Genomic DNA, 13,355 nt, shown 5'->3' on the forward strand with positions numbered 1-13,355 from the left:
TATGAGACCCCCCCAATACTATGTAAAGTGTTTTAAGTGTCTAGAAAAGTGCTATATAACTGTAACTGTAACTAACTAACTAAAAAGTATGTAATCGTTTACATTTGCAACAGTTTGGGGTTTTTAAACGTTTTGCGTTTCTGCATACGGGCTGTTTGGAACCGTTTTCACGTTTCAGTGAAACAGGCGATTCCGACAGAGGAAATGTTTATAGAAATGTTAAAAGCTACATTTTAAGGCAGCTTGCTGATTCGAGACGAATTCCAACGATGGTCTGAGGAAGAAAAATCAAAAGCCTCAAACGAGGTAAAAGTCCAGCAGGCATGGACAAACGTATTACATCATGTCAACAGTTTACTCCGTTATTGTCTAACTCAGATAAGACCCGAGTGAAAACCAGAACATCATACAAAATGAAAGCACTCATGAACAGTGAGCACGAACAGACTACTACAAAACATGCACTTTCACCCATAAACCACATACAACTCTGTTCAAGGTCAAGCTTTCTCCCATCGCTACTTCCTGTGTACGATCTCACCCTCACGCTTAATTCTGTGGTCCCTGCACTGTTTAGAACTTATATAAATAAATATATATATATATATATATATATATATAAAATGTAAATATATATACATACATACATACATATATATACACACACATATATACACACACATTTTTATATATATATATACACACACACACACATATACATACAAATATACATACATATATACACATACATACACACACATACATATATATATATATATATATATATATATATATATATATATATATATATATACATACACACACACACACATATATATACAAACATATATACACACGTATACATTATATATATATATATATATATATATATATATATATATATATATATATATATATATATATATATATAAAATGTATGTATATATACACATATATACACACACAATATTAGAAAGCACAATATAAATTAAACATTTTCTTTGGTATTTCCTATAGGCGTTTGGAAAATTCAAATATTAGCATCCAAATAATCAATAATTATCCTTCTGAGGCCGCCTCAGTCCTTTCATTTAACGATTTGTGAAAGCAAGTCAGTTTTCCTCCTTATTATGTCAGTAAATATCATCAGTAAACTGGGATAGAGCCAGTATACAGGCACATATATAGGCACACACTGGCCATCATTTTTTAACTGCACTGTCCAGCCATTTCACGCTAACATTACGTTTGAAAGCTCCGTTTCTCTTTAAAACGTTCCGCCATCGTCGTGACCGTTGCCATGATCCACGTCTCAAATTCAAAAACCCTCACCGTGCGTGAAAAATTCGACTAAAACCACTTAGTGTTCGTACTCAGTAACCATCTAGAACAATACACGAGTATGCGATTTGTTAGTTTGTTTAGTCAGTGGCGAACACGGTGTCACGTCGGACTATACCGCCTCGGATACCGACCTCGGTACCGCGGCGCACGGACACGTCGCGTTACTTCCCTAGGACGTCCACGAGCGACTGCAGGATATGCACGGCGGCCGTCTTGCGTACGCATAGTTGACGGCGAGTATAAATCTGCCTTTAAACACACACACACACACACACACACACACGCGCCCTCAGACAGCCTCCTCCTCAGCGATGCAGATAAACCGAGGCCGAGCGGCACAATTTTAATCTGTAATGATTATGCAGCTGAAAAAAACAAACGGATAGCGAGATAGTGAAGGAAAGCAGGCGTACTAACCTTGAAGTCAAACTGAGGAGATGAGTCAGTGTTCCAGTGTAAAGTTAAATAAACACAAGGGGAGGAAGAAGAAGAAAAAAAAAAAGAGAGAGAGAGAGAAAAGAGAAGACAGAAGGGAAGAACAGACACAGCATGAGCAAGGTTAGCATTAATTATTATTTAATAGCAGCAGAAACAGTCTGTCAGTGACGATATATTAACACGAGGCAGGACATGAGAAGGGTCTGACATACATTTAACTGAAAAGAGTCAGCGTTCGTGACCTGAACCAGAACTATAACTGTCGATCTGACGGTTCGGAACACAAACATCATCATTAAACTGCTGGATCAATACACTTTTAAAAGATGACGATTGGTTTGCATAGATTTGAAATATTCTACAAAACGGTGTTAATGGTCATTAGGTTCCTCTTTAGCTCGAAAGGAAACGCTGAATAAACGTCTCTCGTTGTTCTCGACAGTAAGGAGTGCTGATTGTCAGGTTTTCTCATTTTCGTTCGGCTCTTTGTCGTTCTTTTATATTCAGTCGTCTGCTCTTCGTTCACACTCCGGGCTTCCGCTCAGCCGTTCGTGACAGAGATCCTCTCAAGCCTCGGTAATTGCCATCGCATTTGATAAATAAATATTCCACTGCCCCAGTTCAAACTACATTCTGTTCACTGGTGTCTGAAGGCGTGATTTAAATCAGGACGGCCTCCGCACCACTGATCTGCAGCCAGAAGTTTTACTTTCTCTAGCACGGGCTCGGAGAAAGACAGGCGGCTAATCCTGACTGAGGAGATGAGCTGGAGAACAATAGCACAGAGCACGAGCTTCGATCTGCCGACTTGGAGACGCTTGAGAAACTGTCACAACAACCGTGTGTCAAGACGTGCGAGCTTGTGACGGTGCCGTCTAAACGCACGAGAGGCTTTTGATGAAGTAGATGATCCTCCTGCGTGCTTTTTCCTGCGAGTATTCCACATTTCAGGGGTAATTATCTCCGCTTCTGCATACTACAGTACGCTTCCAAAACTAAATCCACACAGATGATGGTGGAGCATTTCAAAGGCAATGCTTTGTTGCTAAATCTGGCAGGAGAAATGGAGACAGAACCGGCTGGATGACTTTTCAGATATATGCCACCTCGTGTTGCATCCAGAGCACTGATTCAGCTTAGAACATCTTCACTTAAAGGAAGTGTTTGGCAGAAATCAAACATTACTCGTCATAATAAGAACACCATCAGAGTGCACAGTGAAGCATGGTGGAGGTAGAATCACGTTGTGAGGATGTCCAAGGAGACCAGGATGGACGAAGCTAAGTACAGGGTAATCCTAACAGAAAACCTGTTGAGAGTGATACGGAGGTTCATCTTCCTACGAGACGACGTCCCTAAGCACAACGCAAAAGCTACGCTGGAGTGTCTCAATTCGGTTCCTAGCGAGGTTGGAAAGCTGCGAGCGACCCCTCGGAATCCTCCGTCGTGCTTACGATCAGCAGAAACTTCAGGAACGAGACGAACATCAGTCTCAAATGAACACACGTAGGCAGACGCCGTTGCTGACGCAGGAAGATGAAGACACATGTATATTCTCCCGGCGGTGCATGCTGTGTAAGTCTGAGGGCATGTAAAATAGCAAGTGTTCTGCGAGTCTGAAACGCTGCGGTCGGTTCCTCACACACATCCGGCATGCACTCACAGCATGAACGCCGTCCCTGCAGGGCTAAAACGCACATCATTACCGAGAGCTGCGAGGGAAAGCAGATATTCCACAAACTCAAGCCCACGCTGCGATTCGGAGTCGAACACAAAGCTGTACAGGGACCGCGGTGTGTTTCTGGGATTCGGAGAATTAGCCGGAGATTTAGACGCCGGTTCTGCGTTACATACAGCCGACTGTGAAAGAGTTCGGGTGTCGAAAAGGAAAAAAAAAAAAAACCTAACACACCTAAAACGCCTTGCTGCTGTCCTTGCTCCTGAGGGTGTGCAAACTTTTGCACTAAACGATTTATTCAGAGAGCTGTTTAAAAAAAAAGTGCTGTTAAAAGAAGAAATTTTTAGACAAGGAAACAAAAGTTTTTTCTTCATCATATCTGTCATCGTTCTGTACACTTCGGGGGCGGCATGAATTCGTCGCCATGACAACAACTCGAGCGAATAAAGTAACTGCAAACTGGAACAGTATCTGAATAGTAAAACTCGTTCGGGCAGCCTTAACGTGCACCTGGAGGATCTGATACAGATACGCGTTTACTCACAGACAGCTGTACGGTTATGCACATCAATCTTACTTACACACACACACACACACACACACACACACACACACACACACACAGAGCATTTCTGATTTCATAAAAGCTCTAAAAATACATACAGAGATCAAAATGCATGTCCTGTATACAGTCACTACCTGTGTGTGTGTGTGTGTGTGTGTGTACCTCTCCAGTTCACTGATCTTGCGGTCTTTGTCGTTCTTCTCGTTCTCCATCTCTCTGAGGATCTCCAGCAGACGGTCCACTTCAGCCTGGGCTTTCCCAGCATCCTCTCTGTGGCGGTTCACCTCCTGCTCGAGGGTGCTGATGCGCTCTGACAGCTCCGTGTTCGCCTGAGCCTCTGCAGCCGCCGTGTGAGCCTAAACACAACACACACGACGGGGTTGGAGGTTAACGCTGCAGGACAGCTGGATACAAATGTGTGCCAGTGCCTAGTCCCCCCCCCCACAGAAACTGAAGCATTCTGGGAAAGTGACGCTGCTCAGGATTATCGTTGGACAGCACGGCGTTTTGCAAAACAGTTTTTCTAATGGGAAATGAATGAAAGAAGCGTTTGGCTCTGTAGCGGACTCACGAGTGCCAACTGTGTGGCCTAATAGGAGCCTGGGCAGTGTCAGACTGTGTGTGTGTGTGTGTGTGTGTGTGTGTGTGTGTGTGTGTGTGTGTGTGTATAGGGACTAATGCCTTCTTGCAACTTAAAGCGATGACGTCACAACAAGCCCAATTGTATCCAGAAAAGAAATGCACGTTAAATTGATGCCAAATTAATTACGAGTTCCTTCAGCAATCACAGTCGGGAGTCAGATGGCAAAATGACACCGGGTCTTCGAAACCAAAACGCGCTACACAACCCTAAGTGTGCTCTAGAACCGTGGTTCTCCAACTGCCCTTGCCTCAAGTCCTCCATTCATCCTCGTGACCCGAAAGCAGTTTGACGTTCAACCCTTCGAAATTATTCCACAAAATAAATAGTGTAAGAATGTTGTGCTTTCCTGCACTGAACACATGAAACGAACGAAAAATTCAACAAAAACGACATTTAAACCTTCGGTTCAATTCGAAAACCCTCTAACAGCTCAACAGGGCTTTCTGAGACTTGATTAAAAACCACAATAACATGGTCGTATCCTTATCCTGAATAACAAACCTCATTTGGTATTTAACTGTATTTAAAATAGTTCAAAAGAATTCATAATTACGTTTAATAACAAACAGTGTTTAAATTAAATTCAAAAAACAAACCTATAAATAACAAATAAAACTGATCAGGGTTGCCAGTTAAAACAAAGGTGCGTTGGGTTTAAAAATGAAATAAATTCATTAAATATTAATTTCATTTAAAACCTCATATCTTTCCCAAATCTTGCGGTGTTCGCTTTTCATTTGCTAAATGTTGAAAAAAATATTTTGAAATTGTTTTTTTTGTGTGTGTGTGTGTGTGTGTGTGTGTGTGTGTGTGAGGGAACTCACTCCACTGCATTACCAAAGAAAAGTGTGGATTTCTAGCAGTAACACCAAATCTGAAGAGAACTACATCACACCACAAGTTTTGGGATTCGTTCACGATCTGATAAACATATAACATTTTAGTTCAGGTTTAAATGTACAGAGATAGATATAACTTGATATATGTGTGATATCATTTAAGTTTTAGCTCTCAGTCAACTGGGAACGACAAAAAACAGGGCAACCCTGATTTCTACATACCCACTTTAACTACAGGTGCTCGCACGCTTTACAGTGAGCTTTATTAGTCCTGACACGAAGAACATCAGAAGAAATCATCTGCAGCATTACAGAGTCTACCTCTTAGACTCTTCAGTCTCTTCACACAGACTTTAAAACAACTTTGCTAATAACACACCTTCCAAAACATACCATGGCCCTATAAATGCACACTGTTTAACCTTTTGATCTTTTGTTCAAAAAATTCACAAAAATACTCTGCTCTTATGGATATCAAACAATCGGAAACAACACTGGTTTATCAACAACAACAACAAAAAAGTTAAATATAGGTGTGCAACAATTATCGGCACCCTTTTAGTCAATACTTTGTGCTAGCTCCCTTTGCCAAGATAACAGCTCCGAGTCTTCTCCTATAATGCCTGATGAGGTTGGAGAATACATGGCGAGGGATCTGAGACCGTTCCTCCATACTGTGATTGCCATGGTAGGACCTTGATTTTGTGGTCAGTAAACCATTTTTGTGTTGATTCTGATGTATGTTTTGGATCATCGTCCTGCTGAAGATCCAACCACGGCCCATTTGAATCTTTCTGAGGTTTTCATTTAATATCTGTTGATATTTGATAGAGTCCATGATGCCATGTATCCTAACAAAATGTCCAGGTCCTCTGGCAGAAAAACAGCCCCAAAACATTAAAGATCCACCACCATATTTAACCGTGGACATGAGGTACTTTCCCATATGGCTACCTCTCTGTGTGCACCAAAACCACCTCTGGTGTTTATTACCAGAAAGCTCTATTTTGGTTTCATCTGACCAGAGAACCCGATCCCATTTGAAGTTCCAGTAGTGTCTGGCACACTGAAGACCCTCGAGTTTGTTTTTGGATGAGAGTAGAGGCTTTTTTCTTGAAACCCTTCCAAACAACTTGTGGTGAAGTAGGTGACTTCAGATTGTAGTTTTGGAGACTTTCTGACCCCAAGAAAGTCTTTCTGGCCGCTCGAACCGTCCTCTTCACGGTGCGTTGAGACGATATAGACACGCGTCCAATTCCAGGTCGATTCATAACATTTCCAGTTGACTGGAACTTCTTAATTATGGCCCTGATGGTGGAAATGGCCATTTTCAATGCGTGTACTATTTTCTTATAGACACGCCCCATTTTGTGAAGCTCGACAACCTTTTGCAGCACATCACAGCTATATTCCTCGCTCTTACCCATAGTTATGAATGACTAAGGGAATTTAACCTGTGTGTCACCTCATATTTATACCCCTGTGAAACAGGAAGTCATGGTTGAACAATTTCCTGTTCCTAGTCACCCAGGTGTACTAAACAAATGTAAAATATCAATAGGAATATACTTCAAATACATTTCTCTCATATGAATTCATAGGGGTGCCAATAATTGTTGCACACCTATATTTAACAAAAATTTTTTTTTTTTTTTTTTTTTGGATAAACCTGTTTTGTTTGCAATTGTGTGATAGCCATGACAGCAGAGTATTTTTGTGTAACAAAAGATCAAAAGGTTAAACAATAGACACTTTTTCACAGCATTCTTTGCTCATAATCACCAAGGGTGCCAATATTACTGAAGGGCGCTTTACACACACACACACACACGCATAGATATATATATACACATAAATTTTCTTTTGCAGGCCATGCTGAGAAAAGGTGAAAAAACGGCATACTCTCTGTACGTGTGTGTGTGTGTGTGTGTGTGTGTGTGTGTGTGTGTGTGTGTGATCTACATGTCAGGGTCAGAAAGTGTAAGTGAAAAAAGCCAGATGGCTCTCAAAATAAAATCGTGGCATCAAATACTGTGTAAAGTCGTAAACACAAAAATAAAACTTTCTTGGATGTAAAAGATGACCCGTGGCTGCTCGTGACATACCGGTCGAGAGGCACGGCACTACCGTGATACAGCACACAGACGCTACAGCGTGCACGGTCACGGCTGAACATGCAGGACATGGCATTCAGAGAGCCGGCGAAGCCAGGCAGTGCACACAGCACGCCACAGAGGAGTCAGGCGCAGCATATTACAGCGCGGCAAAGCAGAGCACGTTGCAATTTAGTCCGAGTTCAAACAGCATTGCGAAACAGTCGCAGCTCATAAGAGTGTCTGGGCTCCGGGCGGCCTCTTCGGGCTGGCGCTCTGTGAAAGTGGCCTGTTCTGTTTTATTGGGGAGGATATGATTTGAAGGCGACATTTAGGCCTCTCTAATTTGCTCTTTCTCTTTTTTTTAATGTCTCGCCCTGAGGTTGACGAGGTTTCCACGCCGACCGCCAAGAGCACGTCGTCGACGGAGGGGAGGACTTTCAGACATTCACAGGAGACGACGTGTGTGTGTGTGTGTGTGTGTGTGTGTGTGTGTATGTGGGTTTGTAGTCTGGAACAGAATTTGTTATATCAGCCGTAAAAATTTATTAAGTACTCATGACTGTGCAGCTATCGTCAAGAACTTCTGGCTTGCTTTGTACGTCGGGTTTCGGCACATATGCAAAAGTCACACACACACACACACACAGGAAAGGAGTCCTGGAGATAAAACGAGTACACAGAGGAGCAAACACGGAGCAAACGTTATTATTATAGTGCGGCTGTTAGAGCAGCTTTGTGTGCTCCAGGGTTCGGTGCAGCGCTGGTGTGGGAACGTCACGCAGCACCGTAAGCGAAGAGACGCGGCATTTTGCAGCGCGTCGATCATTCTATACATGCCAAGGGGAGTGTGTGTGTGCGTGTGTGTGTACGTGACAGGAGTGTGTTTAATGAATCCTGTTAGTCGACACAGGAGAATGGTAATAACTATGTTTATTAGGGATGTTAAAAATTAAAAATGCATTAAAATTTTAATTACAGTGTCACAGCGAGTAGCGCTGCCACCTCACAGCTCCAGGTTCGATCCTGAGCTCCAGTTACTGTCCGTGTCGACTTTCTCACGTTCTCCTTGTGGGTTTCTCACAGGTGCTCCGTTGTCTTTTTTTCACCTCTCCTGAACATGCCAGAAGGACGATTGGGTTTGGGAACGTTTGGGAACGTGCCCACTTCCACGAGGAACAGAGTTCCCAGGACAGACTCCGGACACAGCGTTATTGAAAAGTTTTATTTATTTATTTTTAAACTGTGTTCGATTCAAGTGCATTTTGTTAGCAGTGGGTTTTGTATCACAGAAAACAGAAGGTCCGTCCATTTTCTGTAGCACTTATCCTACACAGGGTCGCGGGGAGCCTATCCCGGGGAACCCGGGGGACGACGTGGAGGACGCCCAGGACACAAATGGAAATGCCTACAACACATGTCTCCGGACTGGGGGAAGACACCGGAGTACCTGGAGGAAACCCTGGAAGCACGGGGAGAACATGCAAACGTGCAAGAGGGCAGAGGTGCGATTCGAACCCACAACCCCGGAGGATCGACTACCAAACCAAGCCACCGAGCACTATACGCCATTTGCGATTCAGCCACAAGACAAGTGCCTCCGATAACACCTGCTGAAAATCAGCGACTTGTACCGTGATGTAATGTTCCGCAAGCGTTTACATTACTCACATTAGATGTTCCACTAACAAAGTACTTCGAATGTACACATGAAATGTCGATTCAAATATTCCGGGCCGTTAAATTTGTTCCGACAGCCTCGGTGTGTGTGCTCATGTTAACAGAGCCGCTGGGGTGCATCTTATTACACAAGCGCTCACACGAGGCCAGCCAGGACGCCGCCAGTCATCGCTGCGTTTCGTCCAATCACAACGGAACGTCCCGAGCACTGTCAACGCGTTATCGCTTACACTCCTTTAACGAGACCTGTGTGAGCACTGGAGCGCGCCCGCCAGCACTTTTCATTGCTTTTGGATCACGGGACGGGATCTGGACACATCCACAAAGCCACTGAGCAACCCGAAACATAATCCAGCCCTGTGCACGACTCAATTTCCCATGAACATATTTTCCAGCGCTGGGAAATGACAGATTTTAGATTTAAGCACGGACGCTCAGGCAAACGTATAAACGGCCTCTATTACGCGTCTACGTGTATGTCCAAGTCTTCGTGTGACGGTCAACGCACAATATGGCGTAACAAAAAATAAAACAAAAACAGCAACAACAACAAAAAAAAAAACCAGATGCGAGCAGAGCAGGAAAGCGGAAACAGATGCACGGCTGGTATAAGCCGCATCGCGGCACGCTGCAAACCGTGTTACGCCGCTGAGAAACTAAACCCGGATCAGCGTGAGGCTTTAGATAAGAGACGAGCTCATGCAAGCAGGCCTCAAACACTGCAAATCCGAAATCTGTCTCACTGTCTTGTCTGTGTGCATGAAAACAAACATCAGATAAGCCGTGAGCTCATGCAAGCGAAGCCTCACAACGCGCACATTCGTAAGATTCCTTCGGCAGCCACGCGTACACACACGCACACACACACACACACACACACAGGCAGGCTTTCCACATCGGGATGCACTTACAAGATCGGAGGAATGGCCTGATATGTACTCAGTGTGCTTTAGGAAAGAAGGAAGAAAACGGGGGAGGGGGGGGGAATCCAGAAAGAGATGATTACAAGAAAATGAAGAGATGTTAACGATATGGCACACGTGAGCAGAGAACGGCGGCCTGATGGATGGAGAGATCAAAACAGGGATGCTAGCCCTGGGTGATGAGTAATGAATAAAACACTTATAGGTGTGCTGTTACTTGGGTTGTGAGTGTGTGTTCTTTTAACGATGGTGGATAATATTTAGGTTTGACGCGTTTCCCCCTGTTGCACGTCGCGGTATCGGAATCCCTTCTCGCGAAATACAGCCACACTTTACACTCACGTTCCGCTTCAGGCGTTGTGATTTAATACTGATAATACAAATCCAACTCATCGTCGTAGTAACGTTAGCGTCCGTGCCGTTTTCACGTTCCGACCGAGAAGCTGGGGAGACGAGACCATCCGAGGAGCGCGTGAATGCAGCAGTCACGCTCCGATGGGAGCAGGTAGCGTACCGTTAGCTAGCTACATTAAACGTGCTTAGATCACAACGCCTGAAGCGAAACGTCCTAAAGTGCGGCTGTATTTCGCAAGAAAGGATTCCGAGACCGCGACGTATTATCAGAGCTTTATGTTACAAAGGGATTTCGTCCCGGAGGTGTTACCGCACCGGTACATAAACCGCTGAATATTGCTTTACCGGACTTATCAGGGTCAGTGCAAATAAATCACTTTTCTAATTAATCCACGTCAATCTACACGGACGGCGATTAACAGTTATAACCTAATACCATAGTACAAATGACATGTCAGCAAAAATATATGTAAAATATGCAATATGTGATGTGAGTATACGCAATATGTGATTAATCGGCGGGGGGGAAGGGACCCACGTCGTATTACTTATCTCCAGGGTGATCTGATACCAAGTATCAACATGGGGACTGATACTTACTCTAAAACACTGGAGCTTTACAAACCCAGTGTCTCACATCGTTTGGAAACGAAGCAGAGGATCGGCCGGGTTATTCACTGCATGGGTTTTGTGTATCCGAGCGATATTGATATAAAATATTTCCTTGTTCGTGACGGCGATTAAAGCTATCCCATACTCGAGACAGATGTCGAAGATGTGATGGGACGAGTGAGACACTTTACATCATCAAAACACCGTTTCTATTCGTACCTGCTGGCGTTTGCTTCTGAGCGGCTCACACATCAGAAGTCTCTCTCACCTTCTTGAGCTGACTCTCCAGTTTGATACACTCCTCTTTCTTCTGCTCAAGCGCAATCTCCAGGCTCTTGAGCTTGGAGTCCTTCTTCAAACCCGAGGAGGCCAGTGATGAGGCGTGCTCCTTCAGATCCAACAAAGATGTCTGGCACAGACAGGAAAAAAGAGAGAGAGAATTAGGTGATCTAATACATGAAAAACTGAACATCGACCGGAAAAAAGAGCGACCCTTCAAATGGCAGGACGCAAGGCCAGAGATGTTAATCGAATCCAGCGAATTAGCCGAGAGGCTGCGCTAACGTCATGCCGCAAATCCTCATCGCAAAGAAACAAAGTGAGCCCAAGCGTATGTAAACACGCGGCCCGAAACTTTAACCAGCTGCCTCGCTCTGCCTTCAGCCGTACCGCGTAAACTAGAACGTTCAGATCAATTTCATTTGTATGGATCTTTGAACAATAGGCATTGTCACAAAGCAGCTTTACAGATATCCGGATGTAGATTTAGCTCCATCATGAGCAAGCCAGAGGCGACAGTAGAGAGGTTTAAACTCTTCAAATCTTAAAACGAGAGCGCGCGCGCGAGAGAGAGAGAGAGAGAGATAGATAGAGAGAGAGAGAGAGAGGGAACCCATCTTCTTTCCTCGTGACACCGGATACTGCGGTTTATACCATGTGAACGCACAACACATGTTTTATGATTCATGATTTACAGCACGCATGCTCTCCTCCTTCACACGGATAAATCATGAACGCGGCGCTGAGTAAGAACAGGGTCTGTACTGGACCGTACGTATGCAGTACGACGTGTTTCACGGTCACGTTGAAACCTACAGTCGTCCGTCTGTAAAGCCTTTCCCGCGCTTGCCGCTTTCGGCCACAGAAGCCCGGGAGTTCACACTGGAATGCTGGGCCGCGTACCGAAATACACTCGTAACGTTTGCACGGCCACGGCGTGTTCCCCGGGCCTCGCGCTGGCGCTGGTAAAGAAAAAAATAGCGGCGGAAGGACGGAGTGTGCTTCCCGTGAAAGATTAGTGGTGAGGCTGAGGGAACTCGTCAGCAACACTACATAGATAATACACAGCAGAGCATTCCTGTTCGAGTGTGTCACTCATCCGTGTGATTAGTCGAACACGAACGAGAAGACAGGAAAGGGAAGACGTGCACGTGGAGACGATTCCCGCAAGTCGTTATGGTTGCCTGAATAACAGTTTATAAAAGCATGAGCACATGGGCGAATGATGAGCCAAAAATCCGGCATGAACTACAAACCGGAAACGTTACCCTGTATCCCGAGGAAGCGCTTCCTGTATTAAATCGGTTAGAATCAGATTATACGTCTAGTTAGATTGGAAAAGAAATATTCTCAGAATTAAAAGCACTGGCTTTCCTTTTGTGTCAAATACACGTAGAAGTACCTTCAAGTAAAGCGAACACTTTAACGGACAAAAATAACCTGCAATCGTACACTGCTTAGCACCGCGCCTCGCACCTCTGGGGTTGGAGGTTCGAATCCAACCTCCTCCCTGTGTGTGTGTGTGTGTGTGTTTGCACGTTCTCCATGTGCATGTCCTCCAGGTACTCCAGTTTCCTCCACCAGTCCAAAGACATGCGCTGTAGGCTGACTGGCATGTCCAAAAGTGTCTGTAGGGTAAGAATGGGCGTGTGTGATTGCACCCCGTCCAGTGTGAATACCCCTGGGATAGGCGCCAGGCTCCCGGTGACCCCGTGTACGATGAGCGGTACAGATAATGGATGGATGGAATTATACTCGGTCTCGACCGCACACCATACTGTCGCGGTTTTCATCACATGGACAAACTTGTTATTTAAACGCTAGTGTGAAACTCGAACTTAGAAAATCCAATGACGCACAAACTTTCGAACAGCATCTTCACACGAACGCCGTACACACACACACAC

At 44.5% G+C, this 13,355-nt stretch overlaps 1 protein-coding gene across 4 annotated transcripts in view; it reads right to left on the minus strand.

Moving 5' to 3' along the window:
• The window catches only part of erc1b (ELKS/RAB6-interacting/CAST family member 1b), a 223,155-nt gene that overhangs the window by 143,008 nt on the left and 66,792 nt on the right, over positions 1–13,355 (minus strand). For 2 of the 4 annotated variants that reach the window (XM_053650163.1, XM_053650165.1), the window contains 3 exons: positions 11,438–11,578; positions 10,192–10,227; positions 4,188–4,381 (listed from right to left, as the gene is read on the minus strand). In XM_053650163.1, coding sequence (XP_053506138.1) covers positions 4,188–4,381; positions 10,192–10,227; positions 11,438–11,578 — 371 coding nt within the window. The remainder of the gene's footprint in view (positions 1–4,187; positions 4,382–10,191; positions 10,228–11,437; positions 11,579–13,355) is intronic. The other 2 variants (XM_053650168.1, XM_053650164.1) reach the window with 1 other exon arrangement.

Source organism: Ictalurus furcatus, chromosome 19 (genome assembly GCF_023375685.1).
Source record: "Ictalurus furcatus strain D&B chromosome 19, Billie_1.0, whole genome shotgun sequence".
NCBI classification, from domain to species: Eukaryota; Metazoa; Chordata; class Actinopteri; order Siluriformes; family Ictaluridae; genus Ictalurus; species Ictalurus furcatus.